This window comes from Morone saxatilis, unplaced genomic scaffold (assembly GCF_004916995.1).
Source record: "Morone saxatilis isolate NCDOM2014 unplaced genomic scaffold, NCSU_SB_2.0 Contig19, whole genome shotgun sequence".
Classification (NCBI taxonomy): domain Eukaryota; kingdom Metazoa; phylum Chordata; class Actinopteri; family Moronidae; genus Morone; species Morone saxatilis.
The window spans coordinates 4,835,793-4,857,025 of record NW_023339751.1 but is presented as its reverse complement, the minus strand read 5'-3'; the positions used below and the strand labels follow the sequence as shown (position 1 = coordinate 4,857,025).

Sequence of the window (21,233 nt, the reverse complement as noted above, 5' to 3'; positions counted from 1 at the left end):
TGACACAAAAGCTTTGTCCCAGTTCTGAGGTAGAATCCTTAAAAGGACAAAGCTGGCAAAGGTGTGTCCTTCAGAGGACCTCCTGGACCGACAAATGAAGCCAACGTGAAGTGGCAAAAACAGCAGTTCCATGACCGGCCACTTGAGCAGAAAGAAACCCCTTTACAGCCTGGTACAAACATGGTTTGGGTCTCTATAGCTAATTTGCCAGTTCAGTTCAACAGTTTGGGGGATCATTTTTCATAAATTAATATTAAGTCTTAAAGTTATGCATAATTAAGGACATACACGCTTTAAGTGATGGGTGGATGCCGTCACTTGTGGCTGGTTTTAGCAAGCAGACTTCATTTGGCCCACCTCAGATCCTCCCACACACCACGTCTTTGCCCATTTTTGGATTAGCTGGGAACCGGTAGAGTCTGGAGTGCCAAGATGGCAACAGCTAGAGCTGACCACACAACGACTCTTCAGGTGATGTCACAGAGTCTACGTCCATATTTTATACAGTCCATGGTCCTTCTCACCAAATGATATGGTCCATCCTCAAAGGGGGAAAAAAAAAAAAATTTGAACTTGTAACATCAAATCTCTACACTTTTGTCACCAGGAAATTGCCCTTAAAGGCAGACAAAGTGCCACTGGGAAACTGAAAATTCCATGGTACCAAAGAGTTGTAACATTTCAGTTCAATATGTGATGAGCCACTCACAGTAGTGTACCTGGTTGAAAAGGAATTGTCAAACTCAAACAAGCAGAGAGGCGGAGAGATCCTGACTTTTAGTCGAAAAGTCCCCAACAAGACTGGATCCTACACTTCCCATAATGCCACTACTAACTGCTAATGTCTTGCGATATTCTTTTAAACAATTTGAAGTCTCATAACCCCAGATAACCCTGATAACATCTTCAGATTTGCAATCACATGTTGCAGTTTCTTTATATATATATTTTTTAATAAACAGGAAGATGAAACAGAAAAAGTTGGTCCCCTACGCATTCACACAGACGTTATACTGATGGGAAATGCATATCATAGATTTAGCGAGAGAGTCATCCTCTCCATACTATGAACAGTAACCAACGGGTTCCAGCTTTCTTGCTGGCTGCTATTAATATCTTTCGTACAATGGCTTTTTTCATTGGTCCATACAGCAGACAGGAAAGGAGGGAGGGGGGCATACAACCCTGATCCCTGTCCGGATTGGAACCAGGGATTGAAGTGTGCACGATGCATTATGGGATACTGAGGACTGCAAAAGATACACCGGTTGTATCCTCCAACTTTTGAGCAAGAGTAAGCTGCATTTCTTGGCCACATTTCTTGGAGCCTTTGAAATGGGACAGTCCGTTTTGATGTCCTCTGTTCCTCACGGACACGGCATATGTATTCTTGTTGGACTCGCAGCTCCCATCCATTCTCAAAGGGCCATTCCCCCATCCTGCTTTAACATAAGCCGATAGGGAATATTCAGCGACGTCTGTTTAATCAAACCCTCAAAACATTGAACCCACTGGAAAATGCTAACTCCTACATGCCTTCTAATATGCAGGCTTATCCCCATTCTGCTATTACAGATCATTACTCTCAAGTGGTAAGTGTTTGCATAAGTGCGTAGAAACAGGCATGGTGGGTTTAGATGTGCTTTATAGTCCCGGCCTAACGCCTACCCTGCTCTCTTATCATGCAGCCCACTCAGCAACACATCCTGCTCTGCTGTTCAATGGATGTTCAGATTAGCATATGGTGTGATTCTACGTCTCGCTTCCTTTTTGATCTTAAGTTTATGTGAGCGTCTCATCAGCCTGATTGCCACGCCTTTCACTGAGACGTCATGTTAGTTATAGTCAGTTAGTTGTCATAGTAACTTAACAAAATGAATACAATGAAGTGATGATGGAATTATGTTTTTGTTCCTCTTCAATAGAGTTGGATTAAACTGTGGTTGGATTTTTAATTAGCAGGTATAGATGCAGTACACAGTCACGTTCCTATACACCTAGTATGATTTGGACATTATGTATTAAAGGGTAACATTTTAATAGGATTTAATATGGAATTTTAGTGTAATATTAGAGTCCCATTCATTCCTATTCAACTTGTTGCTCTTTTTAGACTCTAGAATCGCTCCAGCTCTGATTATTGTTTTACATATGGATGCAATTAGAGGGGTCGCAGCCTGTTTTCCTACCTTGTTTATGCCTTTTTGCCCTGAGTCAATTAGACCTGCTCTGGTTTCTGTCACCCATCCATTGATCCCTGAGAGTCCTGCGAGTATTACAGCCTCCTCCTCCTCCTCCTGTTTACCGCGCTTTCAGCTGCTCAAAGAGGAAAAGCCCCATTAATGCTGTTGTTTTAGGTGTCCTCATACGAGACTCATGTTGCTTTTGCAGTCACTGGAATAAATGGGTTTTAGAAGTACTAGTGCATCGGATAGCAAGACATAGTATCCTAAAGGGCCACGCCGCTGATTTTACATGATGAATGAATGAATGATGGGATGATGATGTCATCTTTCTCCAGGGTTATCTTGAATTTGGCCTGCGGTACAAACTGTAGCTGTGGGGATTAAAACATTTACCAGTCAGGGAAGGCCAAACAAAAGACACTATTGAGTTGCATTATGGGAATTGTAGGAGCCAGTGTTTTTGGAGCTTGATCAGTAAAGAGTCTGAATATCTCGGCTTCTGCGGCTTCAATTTTTCACCATTCTCTTAAAACCGTCTCTTGTGAGTCCCTTGAGTTTATGGAAGTGCGGTATTAAATCCACAGCTCAGTCTTCTTCTACCTTGACAGAATCCAATGCTAATATAATTCCATCAAACGATCTCCCACCGCCTTCTTACTCAGTGTTTGCTTTTTCCCACAGGATACACTGAAGCCGACGTTCACGGTAGCCAGCCTACCGGGCACTACCAGCAGCACCCAGTCCACAGTACCCACCACCTCCACCACCATGCAGGTGAGCAGTGGACCTTCGTTTCCCATCACCAACTACTTGGCGCCTGTCTCGGCCGGCAGCAACATCAGCGCCAATGGTACCGTCCTCAAGACAGCCGGCGGCTCCACGGGGGTCATGCAGCTGCCCAGCGGCTTCACTTTCATGCCTGGTAAGTAGGAGAGCAAAACCCGGGGTCTTTACATCAACATCCAACTCTGTTACAATTCTTAATTATTTTCTTTATGGTTTGTTTGTCTTAACCTCCGCCTCTAGAAACGAAATGACACTTCTGCAGGCCTTCATGTTTTGTTAATGTCCCCGTGTTGTTTAGCTTATTAGCTGATTAGAATGTGAATGGCACCGCAGCGTGACCTCAGCCGTCATCTCGGGGTGGTCGTGCCTCTCTCTCTCGGAGCTGTTTACATCACACAACAGCCCTTCATAGCCAGTCACTAACACTCAGCGCCCTCGGGTTCTACAAAGCCCCCAGCATGCAGGGAAGCCACGTATATTGGCGACTGGCCCTGCCTTTGATTGTCACTTGGGGACAGGAATAATTAGGTGAGAGGGGCACAATAGACCTGGCAATGAGGGCCGACGAACACGGTCCATAATTAGTCATGAATATTCAATGAAGGATCGGTGGCTTGTGCTGAAATTATAATTGAGGCGTACTTTGTGGAGCCGGAGCTTTGTGACAGAGTGGTCCTGAACTAGACATGACCCTTCATTAAGGGGGACTTCACAGACACACTCTTGAACACAGGGGATCTCTACCACACCAACTCAATGAGGACTTTGGGGCAGTGGGCTCTGATTTGGGGATGCCTAAAGTGTTTCTAAATTGCCTTTCCCCACTAATTATTCATTAAACTTACTTTTCATGGTGGATGCACCGGATAATACTCGGGCTACATCTGTGGGTCTCCAAGTGGGGCCTGGGGAGGCCAAGAGGTCACGATTTTTCCCAAGAATATTTAAATCTCACAAAAATTTGATATGATCTCTATAAGAAGCTCAGTGCTCGGGTTTATTTATGTGGACTGTCTGTGACATGAACAATCTAAAGAAAGGCAGGTTGACACTAAAATGCTGCTGACTGCTGCAATCTTCTACAGTGTGTGTTGTTGTTATGTGGACAAGAGTCTCTGTTGGACCTGTGAAGCCGAACAGGCCCAGTGGCAGTAATGTCAGTAGCTGGTTGTTTCAGTGTGTTGGTTGTCTGCACTGTGCCACAGCTGAACAGACAGACACATGATGCCCGCTAATGGGGCCTGTATGTTATTTTGACTGGCAGCTGAAGGACAACACCCCCCTCCTCCCCATACCCCCACTTTTCTTTCTACATCTTTCTCTTCCTTCTACAACCTTCTCTCACCCTCTCCCTCTTTCCACCGTCTCCTCCCTCTCCCTCCCTCTCCCTCCTTCTCTCTCTCTCGTCTCCCGCTCTCGATCTCTCTCCCGGTCTCTTCTCTCCTCCTTCTCTTCCTGCCCTGGCTCACTCCCTCCGTCCTCCTCTTCAAACCGACCTGCTCCTGGCCATAGGCCAGCAGTGCCAGGTGGAACAACACACCCTCCCAACACTAGAAACTCCTAAAGTTGACCCAGCTTGAAACGGGGCCCCTGCCCAACCCCTCCCGCGCAGCAAACGTGTCCATGGAGCATAGTGACAAAATGTGCGGGTGTAACTCCCAGAGTCATGTTCTTAAGAAGAAGAAAAGGAATATAAAATTAAAGCAACGCGTTCAAAACCCACCCGACCACACGCCTTACAGTTAGGAAGTATTTGATTGGCTACCATTGTCACATAAACAAATGTACTGAATTCATGTTGGACCCATCTCCTGAAATTTTAACTTGAAACAACGGTTTGAGTGGCTTTTATAATGTCAAGCGTGCTAAGCGCACCACTTAAAATCACCAAAAACCTTAATACCTGTCATGCAGTATGCGTCAACCTTGACAATAGCTATCATGTTATGTATTAAAAAACTGTATAAAAGTGTTATTGAACATTTGCATTATTTTATTATGTAAACATTCTCTACCCAGTGTAACACCTTTTAAGGTTACCCTGGTGGACTTTTTTGATCCACTTAAATAGCGCTATGAAGCAATGTTTTCACAAGTGGGTCCTGTTTTTGTTTGTGCAGCGAGGTTCACATTTAAAATCCTGCTGGTCTGTTTCAGTGCAGCTCGGGCTGACAAAGCGAAAAACACAATGGATCTCCAAATGTGAAACGTGGATGTAAACAAAGGCATTTAAAATAATTTATTTTTGCACTTATATTTTCCTTTTGAAAACAGAAATGAAAAGCACTTAAACATGTTTGTGAGACCTCGTGATTTAAACAGGTGTTGTTAAGGGTTTGAGAAACCAAGGGAGGAGTAAAAAACATAACTGTTAACAAGAAAACTCCCACAGGACACCTTTTCATATCTATTACTTCAAAAATGGAAAATGACTGCATATTGCCTGCTTTCTTTTTTTTGTTATCAGCCCAATGACCTAGAACTTACTGGATGCCGGATGATATTACATGTTTGATTGCAAACATCTGCCTGCCACCTTTATATAAAGTCTGGGCACAACTGAAGCGTTGTTGCATTTCTTCAACCAGGTGTGCCGTACATAATGCGTCCCTGGCTAAAATTAAGCTGTTAGCACTTTTTCAAACTATTATCCTTTCGCATTTAGTCTTATTCCCCCCCTGTCTGTGTGTGCCCCTCCAGCAGGCACTCCTCTCCCCCCCGGCACCCCCAACCATTCCTTTGAGCCAGCTGCAGCAGCATCCCTGGCCCTCAGCAGCAAATGGTCAGGCCTGGCCGCCGCGCCCGCAGCCACAGCAGGGACAGGCAGGCTGTCTTCCGCTTCCCTGCTGCTGTCTCCCTCACAGGTGACCTGCTCTGCATGCTGCCACGACTGCCTGCTCATACAATCATAATCACATCATCATAAAGCTGCTCATGCTACTCTTCTGCTGTGACTAATAATGATGCACCTCATGGCTTGGATCACTAATGCTACTTGTGCACTGACCTTCTTCTCCCTCAGCTAATATTACTGCAAATGCTTCTACTGCCAGTGCTGCCATATGCCACCACTGCTGCACTCCCCCATACTCCTACGGCAACAACCGCTATTCCCTGTGTGGGCTGGTCTAAGCCTGTGTGACTTACTGTAGTGGCTGTTATGCCTCTGTGTTGTCTCCAGGAGCGGGGGTTCCCCAGCAGGCTCCAGGCTATCCAGGTCCACCCCAACACCCAGTCCACCTCCAACAGGAACAGCAGCCCAGAGATCTCCCAACCACCTCCCTCCAACTCCACCGGTAGGTCCAATCACCTCTCAGAAACAAAGACTCCTTCAGGATCGAATCAAACCTCTTAGACACAGGTTGCCAAGAAAAGTGTGTTGTGTGTGTGGTGTTTGTTGTGTGTTTGTGTGTGTGTGTGTGTGTGTGTGTGTGTGTGGTGTGTGTGTGTGTGTGTTGTGTGTGTGTGTGTGTGTGTGTTGTGTGTTGTGTGTGTGTGTGTGTGTGTGTGTGTGTAACAATCCCGAATTTTAGAGTTTAGCCTAAAAATGCAAATATACAGAATCTCAATGAGTGCGACACTTGTTGCATGTTGCTGTCTCACTTTGTGCCTGACATAAGTAGAAAAAACAACTTCAAAATTTCATTGTATTGTATTATTCCTGCTTACATTGGCTGTTCGTTCTGCTCCTGCTTGGAAGGATTTGTGTCTTCGAGGACTGTGTTATTGTGGCACAACACACTGCATAAGTAGGAGTTTGCAGTTAAATTTAGATGGATAATAAGCACCATCTGCTGGCCAACACGCATACACACCTCTTGTCCTCAGCGTGACATGTGTTTTCTCTCCCTTCTCCCGCTCTCCTTGCAGCAACGGTGAGTCTCCCAGCAACCATCGTCACCTCGTCGGTGCCAACGTCGGTGGCGGGTCACATGATGTACCCCAGCCCCCACACAGTGATGTATGCCTCCACGCCCGGCCTGACTGATGGGGGACTGGCTGTGCTCAACGCCTTCTCCCAGGGCACCTCGGCCATGCAGGTGTCCCACGCACAGGGCCAGGACACAGGTGAGCAACACAGGCTGAAGACAAACCGTGTACTTGGTGACAAATGTGGATTTATTTGTGATTTGTAAATCATTTCAAATAATGCTAGAGTTTGCTGATGGACAGACATGTTGTTGTCCCCCCCCCCCAACAAGGTGCTGTCCCTCAGGTGTTCCTCACAGCACCTCCAGGCACGGTGCAGATCCCCGTCTCAGCGGTGCAGCTACACCCAGTACGGCAAGATCTGCATTTTACAAGTGAAACTCTCATATTCCCTATGCAACCAGCATGTCACGTGACTGCACTAATGCATCCTAACAGAGCACTGGCACACAGGGGCCCCACAGGGTTCCCACAGGGTTCCCACAGGGTTGTCACCTGTCACCTCATTGTATGAATGTGAATGATAAGCTGGCAGTTTGTTTTTTACCTGTGATTTGCAGCAAAATACACATTCAGTAGAGTTAACAGAACACCACTGTAGCAGTGCATGGAAATCGAAAACTTAAATGTTTATGTACTTTATAAAGTCCAGTATTATGAAGATAATCATTTGTATAAATTGGTTTAAAATGTATAGATGTATAGGTATTTTGATTTACCAGAAAAATAATCCACCCATCCTAATAGTCTTACTTACACTCTACAGAATATTATTTCAGTGTTTAAATAATTTACAATAATTACAGAGCACATTACAGCTTTACCCGACCCCATGATAAACAGCATGTAGTGTAGCAGGGTTTCCATCTGTGCTGGGTGCTGTGTGATGTAATGACTTGTGATTGGCTGTCTGATGGGCCCCGTGCTGTCTCCTGACGTAGCTGTGTTGTGTTCCAGATGGTGATTGGACAGCAGTCGAGCGGCAGCAGCAGTAACCTGACAGAGCTACAGGTAGTCAACATGGACGTGCCACAGAACTCAAAGAACGACTGACGGACGGCTGGAGCTGGTTAACAGGGCAGACCCAGGGACACACACGCAGACAGACTGACTGACATCTCTATTTATTGATGCCTTCCTACAGAGTTTCACATTACACTTCTGAATGTGACTTTAAAGTACATATATACACACAATCAAGGGCATATGTGTGGCTGACCCTTATACAGTATACAGTATGTTTTGGTATATAAATATATATATATATATTCGCAAATGCATAGGAAATATATCACTACATCCATCATCGGAAGCTATTTTCTATGCCGTTAGATGGTGTTATTTTTTCTTGTGTGCGTGTGTTTTTTTTGTTTTGTTTTTTGAAAATGTGTAATTACATGTATACACACACACACACTGCAAGGTGACACAGCTTCACACCAGCCAAAGAGACATTTGTTTGTCTGAATGTTCCAGTGTGAGCAACTTGTGCACAAGTGTGTGCCTCTGTGTGTGCGTGCGCATATCTGGGGTTTGTAAATGGGTGGGGAGACGCTTATTGACTTAAAAAAAGAAACATTTGGAAATGTACATATTTTTTATTTTAATTGATAACTTGTATTTTTAGCCTGGTTTAGTTTGTGCAACGGCATGTAGTTGTTTTTTACGTAGTGGTTTTGTATGTACATGAAAATGATTTGCATAAAGAAGATTTACATGTATATGTAAATTAATTTAATATACCATCATATGTTGTCATGCTGTTGGAAGTTTTCACTACAAGATGGAGAAAGAACGCTGGATGTTTTTCTACATTTTCTGATTGTGACATCTGTAGGACTTCAAACAGGATCCAGTAGCCGGGTCACAAAACAGAAAGCATAAGATATTTATGATTTATAATCTTTAGGGAAGAATTCAGTGCAACAGTTAATGTTCTGATCATTTAGTATGACATCAGTTTTGCATGTGAACCTTCCTGAAGCCCTGAACTGGCACTTTCACAAGTGTAGAAATTGTTAAAACTATGACAATCTGATGGAAATTTCTATTTTCATTTATCTGGAATTTTAGTATAATGCTATATTTTCCTGTGTTCACACACGAATATGAGTTAAATGCTGATATTTTAAAAACTCAGTGACATTTAAGTTCACATTCATAAATAGCTGACTTAATCATAAGTATAGGTAACAAACCTGAGAGTGCCAAACAGGTTTTCATGACAGATAAATGAATTTTATGTTTATGTAATTTGTTGAAAAAGTGATCCATTGTAAACATGTCGCTCTGATTTGCCTCCACTAGACTGCAGGACGTTAATTATGTGATGCTACTACTGACTTTAGTCAGGACATTGGACACAAATCTCATTTAACAAGACACTGTATAGACTCTGCAATTCCACTTCAATACTGCAATCAAAGCTCTAGTGTCTCCTTGAATGGAAGCTCTTGATGTTACTCAGTGCAGTCTCAATGCTGTAGTGTTACAACAGTAATGAGTGTGACTATTTTTGTAAGAACAAGGATCTCTTAATTTGGAAAAGTGACTTCAGGTGCTTTAAAATGTTAATTAACTCCTTTAACTAGAACTGTAAGACCCTAGCTGACTGCAATCTCAGTATGTACCTCAGCAATCATTAAGAGTTATTAGACTGAGAGCCTTCTTTCTGCACCATAGTGCCTCTTTTCCATGGCTGATTTCTAAATCACTGCAAGGCAAGGTAAATGTAGGATTTACTTATTTCCTGACCACCTCACATGACTCTGGACCTTGTCATACAATCCTCTGCTGTGGCCAGAGAGTGAGATTTTTGACTCATTTCTACAAGATTAGCTGGATGACAGAGCATGGCTGGCTTAGAGCCAAAGAGAATCTGACAGAGGATAAAGTACCCATTCGGACTGCTGTTCAGTTATTCACTGGTAAGAGGTCATTCTCACGCTCAGCGTTCTCTGGTCTGTTCCTGTACATGATGTCATTTCATCCTGCAGGGCTCTTGGCATAGGAAAATTACAAGTTAATGACATTCAATCCCCCTGTATTATCGGATCTTTTTTCAAAAATGTTATTTTAAGAGGGGATTACTGAACAGAATTTGTGGTTTTCACCTTGTCATAGAAAGAAATGGTTATTTTGTGTATTTTTGTTTTGTTGTACAGACATTTTGTAATAAAAGCAAGATGAAACACAATGAACTGTGAAAAGAATGACTGAATTTCCTGCTGAAGAACGTTTTTTTTTAATTGGGACGGAGAATGTTGAACAAAACCATATTGTCCTGAATAAACACAACAGTGTTGAAATGAAGATGAGCTGATGAGGAATAAATGAGCCAATGCCTCTGAGAGAATAAGACTGCAGTGATCGCTTACTATTACTCTGTTAGGCATTGGGAGGCAGGAGGAGTGAGCATGCACCTTACCTTAATGTTTCAATTATGCATTGCACAATCACAAAATCAAACTGGCCATGAGATAAGAAGACGTGTAATGAGACTCGTCCCATGTCACGCCAGAGGAAAGCAGCGATGAACATAAAAGAAATGCAGCAATATCATACAGTGATTGGTCTAAGCTGACAAGGAAATAAATCAGTTGGCATCAGATTTATGACTATACGGAGAGTCCTGTACATCTTCACAAACCAAATGCAACACGATAGGAATAATAATTTCACAACAAACTGCGCTGAAGCAGAAACCCCTTACACATCAATTCCAAGAGTCCTCAGAGATCCACAGTGTGAAGTAAGGCATCATATCTCCCTGTCAGTGTCTTCAAAGAACAAAGTGCTGACAGCTAAGAAATCATCACAGATGGCTGGACTGCCTTTTTTCTTTCTTTCAACAGTGAAAAATAATGTAGAAGCATGCATTTACGCCAGGTAGTATATCTCTATTGCTATTGTACACATACAATATACAAATGTACAGAACAAGTTGGAAAGATAGTTGATTAAAAAATGTGCATGATCGATAATTTAAAAAAGGTTTCCCATTAAAATAGAAATGTTACTCCTGGTACATCCTACATTTTGTTTTGTTGGTTTATGAAACAAAACATTTTTGGAAAAAAGAAAAAAGCTTCTTGTTGTGTTATTTACATTATGAACAGGGATGAAGAAAGACAATGTGCAAATCTGATTCCATGCAAGCTGTTGCATAATGTAGTTCAGGTGCTTGAGTGATGGGTTTGAGGTGGGTGCAGAAGAAAGAGGGAAAGAAAACATGGCTTCAATGAATTAATCTGTCCATTCTCCACCGCAATAATAAATCATTACACTCACACATAAAGTCATCGGCAAACACGCTCACCAATCATGGAAACATTCACACTGGGAACATATTACAAGACTCAAACTTACAATAAGTAGCATCTTGATTTTAGACTGATTCAAATCTGAGGAAAGGAATCTCTGATCTGTGAGGTGAGACTTCACCCTGCCGAGATCTACAACCGAACGACCCGTTCCAACAATGCACAGCACCGCGAGTACGCCTCCTCGTCATTTAAAGACCAGGATGAAAAAGGTAATACTGCTTAGTAAACGTAACACCTCATAGGAAGTCATGCTACCCTGTGGAAACGTAGAGGTCTTAGGATACTGTACAGCCAGTGGTTTCTAACTGGGGGGTCTGGACCCCTGGAAAGGGTCTTGAGATAAATTGAATGGGTTTACTACACAACAGGCTTTTTTTCAGACTTGATCATCTCAAATAAAAACACCTGCTTGAGAAGTTAGAATCACATAATGCTTGAACTGTTAACAACTTACCAGCTTTGTTTTAGGAATCAAAAGCCAATAAAGGTCGGGAGGCGGCTACAGTATGTCCTGACTGAATGATGATTTTAAGACACTGATAAATTAAATCGAGAGGTATGTTCCTCTGCATCCCTCCCACCAACAGAATAAACTAATTATTGACTATTATAAATGGTGTAATAACAATAACATAATATCCTTTGGATAAAATAAACACTGGTGGGTGAGAAATGCAACACTGGATCTGGAGAACAACATTTCCGAACTAATGTGGAATCAAAAACAACATGTCTCTTCCCACAAATGCCAACTTGACATTTCCTAAAAGCCAACCAGAAAACAAAGCATGACTGAGCTTGAATAATGTAACGAGTGCAATGCAATGAGTTCTGTGTGCAAATTCACATCATTTGCAAAATTCACCATTTCATTTGACAAAACGTGACGGGTGGTGACATCTTTGGGTGATTACTGATGCGCTTTGAGAGCACAAGCACTTAAAGACAAACGAGGAAAACAAATTAAGTAAATAGCATCTGCTTAGACAGTCTTGGACTGTTTAAAATTAATTTTATCTTAATATGACATTAGTTAAAAAGGCAACCTGAAAGCAAATAAATAAGAGGACTTGGCATATAAAATATGAGTGTAGTATCGTAAATACTGCAGTTCAGTATGAATGTAACTACAGGAACATATAGGGGTTGAAGGTAGTGGGCATTTCTCTCTACAGGCTCTTGTCTTCAAACAGACAACACGTGACGAGTTGAGATAAAAATGTTTCAAAAGGAAACAATCTTCTGTAACTGAAAGGTGTGGTTCCACACTAAGGCAATGACGTTTACAAATGGGTGATGACGGGACAGGAAATAAATACACAAACATCTTTTCTCCTTGATATAATAATTACAGGGCTATCATCTTTTGGCTGGTGAGAAAGAAAGATGGTAGGGGGGAGTGAGAGAAAACGCAGAGGCTGAAAAGAGCCCAGTGACCATCTCTCAGCACCATAACCTCCATCCTCCCTCCTCTTCTTCCCCTGCTGGCTGGGCAGTGTCTGTGCTCTGACCTGCTCAAAAACAAGACCAAAGACTTTTTTATGGTGGAGCCCGAGAGGCTAGAAGAGGGGGAGTGATGAAACCCGTCTGCGCGGGTGTTTAACAGTCTCGCAGGGATGAGCAGTTAGTGGTAATGTTCCGCAGACCCTGTGCCACCGGTACCAGCACACCCCAAAGGCCCAGTCTAATCTTGACCTGTCTGCCCCGCCGAGGCAGATGGATGAACAGCAGGAAGATTACGGCGAGGAGGAGGACGCCGCGTGGTATTTGACGAAGGCGATGGCTGCCAGCTCTTTGCAAAACTCCTCTAGCACGATCACGCCCTCCAGAAGAGTCATGTGGTCAATGCTACAGGAAGAAAAGGAGAGAGAAAGTTGAGTGCAGTCCAAAAGTCAACTCAGACAATTAGAGCACAGAGCCACGTGGAAGCACGTACGTGACGCCCTCTGGTTCTAGACCCAATAGTCTCTTCCTCACGAGCAGCAGTTTGGGTGTGAAGTCTGGGATGCGCTGAATCCTCAACATGAGATCTCCCACCACCTAACACGTGTACAAGAACACAAAGCAATTACCGAACCACAAACAGCACTGCTTCCATGCAACATAAACAGGCAACACTAGTTCATCATACTACACTGGAGACATTACTCTTATCAGCATTAACAAACAAGACCATCAACAAGAAAATGAGCTGCTTCCACCCGCCTCAAACTGCCATTTACTCTGTGTGCTACTGGGACTGGAACAAAAAACAGGTCCGAAGGTGCAGTTGTTCAGTACGCAGGTCGAGTAGCAGCATGCTCATGAGATTCCCGGTAATAGCTAGTGAGTTTCACATAAACACTTGTTCTTTCAGTGACACTGGAATGAGATCACAGCCAACAATTGTCTCAAACAAGATATGTTGCACATAACATTTTAGAAGAATACCATATAAAACATTGCATTATACTAAACATAACAAAAAAACACCAATCAAAGGAAGCAAGAAATCTCCAAAGCACCCAAATAACAGTAATTGAAGCTTGGAGCTTGGCAGTGTCTGCTGTTAATGGCGGATAAGATAAGCACTATGATCTAGACAGGAGTCTTACCCTGACGATGACAGAGAACAGGGACCTGCAGCCAGGGGCCAGGTTGATGTAAGGGTCCAGCAGGTACTCGTGCAGGTGGGGGTGTGGTAACAAAGACAGTTTGGACAGCACGGCAGTCACCTGCAGGTTGACGTCGTAGGGCTGGAGGACAGAGAGGGCAGCACATATAAAACTACACAGGAAATAAACTGTAGACTAGAGTGAACTGGCAGCTTTCTGTTTTCCATGGAACACAAGTGTGTAGGAGAATAAATAACACAAAGTGTCACAGTAGTCAGAAGCTTTAATGACAAACTCATCAATTATTAACGCACTCCCCTTTTAGAATTAATTTCCTAAATGCTACAAGAAACCCATGAGCTGCCAAAAAGTGCATTTCACTTCTGAATCTCTATTAGTCATCTTCATAATTCCCATCTAACATCATCTGTCACATGAGTTTATGGCTCATTATTTTTGTTTTAATATTAAAAAAGAAAAAAAATAAGTATTAATAATAAGTTTGTGCATAAGCTCATTTGCATTTTCTCCCCATTTCTCTCCCCTTTCCATTAGTGGACCTCATTTCAACTAAATAACTTTTGGGTGTATGGGAGCATTAAATCTGAGTGGAAATCGATTTAAACTTATCTGCTCCTTTAATAAAACAAATAAGGGAAGATATGATGGCGCCTAGTTAGATTTTTGACTTATGAAAATGTTTGAAATATTGTGCAGATTTGCATGCAGAACTCTTTATTTATTGGAACTTGGTTGTACATGTAAAGCTAGATTTACCAGCTCAAAAATTTTTTTAAAAACACTGCAATGGAAACTTGCCATTTGAGACTATATTGTAATTCATTGGAGCTGTATATTTCCATCAACTAAAAGGCAGCTTAATTTAGATTTGAGTAGTAGTTACAATTTATTTACAACCAACGCTGCATTTGTGATCTCCAGTGGGGACTTTCACTCAGACCTGTGGACTACTCAGGCTTAAACAATGCAACAGATATTTCAGCGTTTAAGCATGTGGTTGTTCTGAATGACGCCAATATTACTACATAAGTTCAACTGTATGGCGGATCGAACTGACCTGATCTAGGATGCGACCCATCCTGTCGAAGAGAACCTTGAGGAAGTGGCCCTCGAAGAATGGGATGTCCAAGTTACACTTCTCAAAAGGCTTTGGATTTCCTCTCCAGTCCCACCGCTGGCAGACCCCACAATAGTCCCTGAACTGAGGAGAAGAATTCATCTCCACTTAGTATGTGTTCTACTAATGACACAGAAGACAACTGATGCACCACAGCAATTAGTTTAATGTTAACAGATCCAGGGAGAAACACTAAAGCAGAGCTTTAAACATACTGTAGAATAAGCATTACCTGTCTGTGTGCATCTCTGAGGTAGGTGTCATAGCCTGTGCCTTCGACGTGATACGATGACTTTGCCTCATCGGGCACCAAACACAGGAAACTGTAACAGAATTCAACAGTTACACTTTATATTTTAAAGACTCAAGACCTCCTCATACTGTACAGTATGTTGTATCATGACCAGACTGCGTACCTGTTGACAATCTTGTGGACCTCCGTCTTCCCGTCAGACTTTAAGTGGTCAGGACTTTGTTGTGGAGAGGAGCTGAGCCAATCAGAACCAGACAGCCTGCTGTCTGGAGAGACGTCGTCACCAAACAGTGGATCCTCCTCAAGGTCGCTGTAGAAAGAACACGTCCATTAGAAACTATTTATATTCATGAGAACATGATCTGATTCTGATGAGTGCTACAGAAATGGTAACAAAAGATCTCCCCTTTTATTTCGGTTTCACACGACAGATAACTCTGAGAAGAGAGAGCCACTGGTGTAAAAGTGTAGGCTATTTTAATTTCTATTCTCCATTCTGGTATGTAAAACTTAGTAGTTCACTTTATTAGTATTCTTGTGTGCAGTTAAAAGGAGGAAATGTGTGGTCGTTTATGGGATGATAGCATTTCAGGGCTCCTTTGTAGGGAGGTGATGAGTCTACTCACACCTGGAGCTTATATGTTGAAATAGAAACATTTACTGTCTCTGGAAGTATGTTCACAGTGTGTCTGTAGATGTACAAATATCACTGGAATTCTTTAGCTGTTCTGTGAACACACCTAACCTTCTACAAACAATACGATCATTTAATATTATGTAAACCAGTATTAGAGTGCTGCATTTTGGCTTACTTAATTCATTCCGGTGAGTCATCTAAAACAATAACATCAATAAACAGGCAAGCTGTTGCTCATTCTGTATAAATCTCCGTGCATGCATTTCCCACCAACTGAAACACACAATAAGATACGGTTTGGTTGAAATGGTAGCACGTCTAAGAAAACACAGCTATTTGATGCATTCACTTTATTTCTACTGGGGTGTGTTTGTGCAGACGATTTTCCGGGTAGGATTTTATGGCAGCTCTGGAAGGTCAAAGGTCAGAGGCAGGTCCTTACACAGCATCATGGGGCTGCCCGTTCTCCAGGGGCTCCCGCTCCTCCTGCGGTTTGTTCTCCAGGTAGTTCCTCTCTTCCAGGCCACGCAGCACCAAGCTGTGGAGGATGTGTTGGCTGGGCTTCTGGATGAGCTGCTCAAATAGCCGCAGTGTCATGATGCTGATCTGGGGACAGAAGGAGGAATGAGGCTTAGCTCCCGCTATAAACCCAGAGCCACATGCCAAGCATTTGCTCCCTGACAAAAAAAAAAAAAAAGCAGGCAGTGGCTGTTTCAAACATCAAAGAGATGATTCATCTCTCTTTTGTGTGATGAAAATGTGTGCAATGGCTCTGTCAGACACTAATTAAAATTCTTGTGCTTTTGGTTAATCATATGATTCACTGGAACTCAGAATCCTTGAAGGGCAGATGGCGATTTGTACTTTTCAATATAGAACAAGTAAAAAAGATGATATTATTCATTTTCATTCATTTTAGAACACCTATTAATGTGACCAAGAAAGGCTGTTGACAAAAAGGCCTGAATAAGTCTGATCAGGCAGACATGAATGACGTTAAAGACCCATTCATTAGCAGGACCAGGTACATGCTGAATAACAATTACGTGATAAGAACCTCGTCTGACAGGTGGTCGCAGTGCTCGATGAGTCTGTGTCTGAGTGGATTCTGAGCGACAGTAGCTGGAGTCTCTGGCTCTCTCTCCTCTCCCAACAGGAAGTAAACCATTTCCTGCAGCAGAGCCTCTGATGTAACCTGCCTGATGATCCTGTTCAGCAGGGCCGTGGAGGTCAGGATGCCCACCTCGGACCTATTTGTACCCACAACAAACTGCGTTACTGAGAAGTCACGACACGAAAAACACTAAGACAAGAGAAAGAATTAGAAGAAAAGGATGATTGATTGATGATTCAAAGCGAAACTTACGTCTGCATCAGCTGTGGCTCCATCACAGACACAAAGAACTGTTCTCTCACTGCTTTTGCCATCACTGCAGCTGCTGACTGGAAGACAGTGAAGAAAAACAAAAATGTAGTTCAGCCTTCTCTTCGACAAAAACAACTTCTTCTATTGTGTTGAATCTGACTACAATATGACACATCAAAACACAGTGAGTCAGCATTGGTTAAGGACCTTCTGAGCCTCCTTGATGAGCTGATCACAGAAATCTAGCCAGGACAGGAAGGAGATAAGAGCCCTCTTCCCTGTAAAGACAGCAGCATCTTCCTTCAGGTTATATACATCCAGACTGAAAGAGAGAGAGAGAGAAAAAAAGGTTAAAAAAATATTTAAAAGGTTTGCGACTCTTTTTAATGTATCCACTTAAAATAGCATTTCACAGAGGATGCTATTTAAGGGCTGACTGCAAAAAACTTTCAATGATGGCATTGAATTGTTTAAGTGGTGAAAGTCATTACACTTCTGATTTCTACAAATATCTGGTGTAATAAAGTAAACACTTGAAAGACATTCACCCCCAGTTGACTGACTCCACTGTCTCAATGTCCAAGGGGTCCATGGACTGTGGCAGGGCTTTATAGAAGGAGACCAGCCTGTCAGTCAGAAGCTCACAGAGCTCAGTGTTTTCTGTTAAACACTTGGCAGCTGCAGGCTCCGGTAAACTGACCAGCAGCATCAGACCCTCACATGCCTTCACCACTATCCTGCCGTCCTGGGAGGGGAGGAATGGATACAACTCATGAATACAATCTTTCAACTCTAATGAAGAAAACAAAAAAGAACGCAACTAGCCCTCGCATGAGGACCACTTACAGGGCTCTTTGTGAGGTTGAGCAGGGAGGTGACGAGATTGTAATTGTTGCTGTTATTGTTGTTAGTGGTTGGACTAGAGGTGGAAGCAGCAGCTGCAGCCAGGGGCTCCTCTGGGTGGTCACCCTGTCCCTTGGCCGGAGACTGACCAGTGTCTGGAGCCAATACATTCTCCTTCACCACCTCTGGCCCTCCAGGACTCGTTGTCTCAGGCCTCTTTGACTTGTTCTGCAGATAAAATCACATATATATTCTCTGAACTGTGTGCTTAGAAATCCTGTACGGCTCTTACATTTGCTAGTAATATATACAAATGAATATTTATGAATGTGCTGCCCCACTTTTTCCCTCCCTGATGTCCTGATTATATCAACTCACCTCAAGGAAGAAGTTGACAAGGTATGGGTCCTGCTTCAGTTTGGAACAGACTATACAAAGGAACTGAATCTCTTCGTTTTCTGTAGGAGCAGCCAGCACCTCCCCACACAGACGGATCAGTTTCTGAGAAAGAAATGTCACAGCCACAGAAATAAAGAACGTTACAAATACGTTACATAAGTTAGCAGACCATTTTGAGGAAAGGGGCTATTAAAAATACACTGGGTACTTTTCATTATGCTAAATTATGCTTCCTTGTGTCCTCTATCCTCCTCCATCCATTCTAAATGTTACACAGTGGACCTTTACGTGCACCTTGAGATGTCAAGGAACGAAACATGGGTGTATCCTACGTGGAAGTAGTTTATAAAGTGGCATGATGTATAACTGTCGCACCGCCACATGCTGACACTATGGAACCAAGGATTTCTCATTTCTCCGTCCTTACACCTCTTCCTCGCACCCATCTCTCACATCCTCGCTGGAAGGAGCTTAGACGCAAGGAAAAGACGTGTGGGAGTGAACTGAGGAGAGACGTAAGCATACTGAATAGCACCGAGTGAAATCCAGACTGCATCACTGCTCACCTGTACAGGTCTGTGGACATTGATGTGTGGCAGGAGAGGCTGACGAATGTGTGCTAGCAGCTTTGTGTAGAAGGTAAGTACCTGCTGCTTCATCCCCGGAGGACACTGGTGGAAAAATCATACAGACAGAATATATTAAGACTCTATCTGGGTGGTCCACCACACTGCACGGAAATGCAGCTCACACTGAAGACACCATAGCTTATTGAAAAGTCAGTGGCATGTCCCGCCCCCCCCATCCCCTCCATCGATCCTCAAACTGGATTTTTAATCCAATATCACGTATACATTTATAGATGTCATAGTGTGATATATTTGTTTTCCTGGTGGTACTTGTTCTGTTGTCTTACATCTGCCTTGCCCAAGGTGTAGAGTGTCTCCAGGATCTTATGGTGTAGAAGATACTCCATGCAAGGTCCTGTCTCTCCAGACTCCCTTTCCCCTTCCTCCTGGGTCAGGATGTCCAGCATCTGTTCCAGGTGCGATGGGATATTGGTGTCTGTAACTGGAGCTTTGTCATCTAACAAAGAAAAACACAGAAGTGATGTCAAAACCTCTTTATGTCCATGCTCATCTTGGCTGCACAGTGGAAGTGGGAGATTTGCCTAAAGTGGAAAAAGCTTCTGCACCCTTTATCAAACCTCTCCAACGTTTTTGCTTTCTGTTCACAAAGCACAGCTATGAAAACCTCATTGCGCTTAAGCGTAATATTCACTTTGATCATGCTGCAAATAGTTGTTGTTTATAAGGTGTAACACAGTCCTTGGAAAACTTTCGAAAACTATCAGATCCTTTACTGAAGAAAATACTCTAGTACTAGTATAGTTGCTGCTGAAAAAAGTCCCAGAGCAAACTCTGAAACTAATGTAAAGATGTCTTATTTTCTTATTTGTATATTTACTATTGCTTTAATAAAGCAAACGTATTTCCTATCCTTATTATTATTACTAAGTTTTTCTATTCAAAGCAGTTCGCAACAGTAACCTTAGTACACTATGTTTGTGTTTTACCAAATATGCACTAGTTAACAGGTACATCAGGCTGAATGCAGCAAAACACACAATCTGGTCAGTAACAATAATGTGTATAATTAAGGTTAATTTGTAAGATAAACCACAACAATAGCTTTCATCAAATAATTCCCTAAATCAGTAATCATGTGGACTGAGGAAGGTCAGGCTACGTAAAAGTAAGTACAGAATAATAGATCAAGTTCATTTAAGTAACAAGTCTGCAAAACCAGTGAAAACAAGCTCAGCTACATCATACTGAAAGCACAGATAATCCCCCATCAGATGCTCACAGTCAATTTCGTTAAACTGGCCTAACTGGGAGAACTGCTGCAGAGAAGCTATTGTTCAGTGAAGAATAAGAGAAGGAGACTCTCCTGGACCAAAATACACAAAGCACTGGACATCCGTAGTTTGAGTGGAATGAGTGAGAGAAATTTTACAGGACTGGGTTTAACCACCAAGTACATGTTAGACGTAACCCGATACAGAGCGAATGAGTTTGACTTGCACAGATCCCACAGGAAAAAATAGGAAAACACTCATAGTCAGACAGTTGTTCAAGTCTATTGCAAACTCAACCAGTACGGCATTCCCAGCATACTTCACAGGTAAGCCCTTCCATCTGGATTTTCTTCCTAACTATCCCCTTTTTCACCGCCTCTGTTCATTTTTTATACGATAGTGCTCCAGGAGCAGGTGATAAATCAGTTGAACAGAAAATCGGATTATGAATGAATTACTGTAGTATTCAAAGCTCAGCAGTGCCGTCATTCGCTTGCCCTTTTTTAACTTTTGGATCTGTGAAGCTGTAATCTGGATTTAACTTGAATGTTGACAATAATGTTTGAATTAATCAACAGTCAATATGAACGCTGAACACAATGAACAAGCCTAGTTTCCTGCCATTGTACTGAAAGTTTAGACGGGGGGTCATTGGCGCACAAGACATCAACAACAGACGTTTCTTACCCGAAGTCTCAATGTAATAATGCGTAATGGCCTTCCAGTGATAGACAAAGTCCTCCTGCAAGGGCAGCGATGGAGCAAGCTGAAAGGGAAAAACAGCAAATATAAGCACACTGTATGTTTATACTGGTGGACCAGGGCTACACCACTAACCATCACATCAACATCACTTTCAAACAAAGTTCAAACAGGTCTTCTCCTCTTCTCAATCATATCTTGATCTTAATGTGC

General features: G+C 42.6%; 2 protein-coding genes across 2 annotated transcripts in view; one reads left to right on the top strand and one right to left on the bottom strand.

The window, feature by feature from the left end:
- Positions 1 to 10,439, top strand: part of srfb (serum response factor b) — a 25,145-nt gene extending 14,706 nt beyond the window's left edge. The window contains 9 exon segments of the mRNA XM_035663499.1: positions 2,868 to 3,108; positions 5,673 to 5,698; positions 5,700 to 5,795; positions 5,797 to 5,836; positions 6,154 to 6,173; positions 6,175 to 6,268; positions 6,843 to 7,040; positions 7,175 to 7,251; positions 7,860 to 10,439. Of these exon segments, the coding sequence (XP_035519392.1) occupies positions 2,868 to 3,108; positions 5,673 to 5,698; positions 5,700 to 5,795; positions 5,797 to 5,836; positions 6,154 to 6,173; positions 6,175 to 6,268; positions 6,843 to 7,040; positions 7,175 to 7,251; positions 7,860 to 7,955 (888 nt within the window). The 3' untranslated portion in view covers positions 7,956 to 10,439.
- Positions 10,123 to 21,233, bottom strand: part of fam160b1 (family with sequence similarity 160 member B1) — a 12,162-nt gene continuing 1,051 nt past the window's right edge. Inside the window, exons 2-17 of the mRNA XM_035663498.1 lie at positions 21,006 to 21,084; positions 19,374 to 19,543; positions 19,024 to 19,128; positions 18,437 to 18,559; positions 18,062 to 18,286; positions 17,764 to 17,960; positions 17,423 to 17,537; positions 17,216 to 17,292; positions 16,907 to 17,099; positions 16,292 to 16,455; positions 15,376 to 15,522; positions 15,192 to 15,282; positions 14,900 to 15,043; positions 13,822 to 13,962; positions 13,164 to 13,267; positions 10,123 to 13,075 (exon numbers count right to left, since the gene is read on the bottom strand). Of these exons, the coding sequence (XP_035519391.1) occupies positions 12,964 to 13,075; positions 13,164 to 13,267; positions 13,822 to 13,962; positions 14,900 to 15,043; positions 15,192 to 15,282; positions 15,376 to 15,522; positions 16,292 to 16,455; positions 16,907 to 17,099; positions 17,216 to 17,292; positions 17,423 to 17,537; positions 17,764 to 17,960; positions 18,062 to 18,286; positions 18,437 to 18,559; positions 19,024 to 19,128; positions 19,374 to 19,543; positions 21,006 to 21,084 (2,187 nt within the window). The 3' untranslated portion in view covers positions 10,123 to 12,963. The remainder of the gene's footprint in view (positions 13,076 to 13,163; positions 13,268 to 13,821; positions 13,963 to 14,899; positions 15,044 to 15,191; positions 15,283 to 15,375; positions 15,523 to 16,291; positions 16,456 to 16,906; positions 17,100 to 17,215; positions 17,293 to 17,422; positions 17,538 to 17,763; positions 17,961 to 18,061; positions 18,287 to 18,436; positions 18,560 to 19,023; positions 19,129 to 19,373; positions 19,544 to 21,005; positions 21,085 to 21,233) is intronic.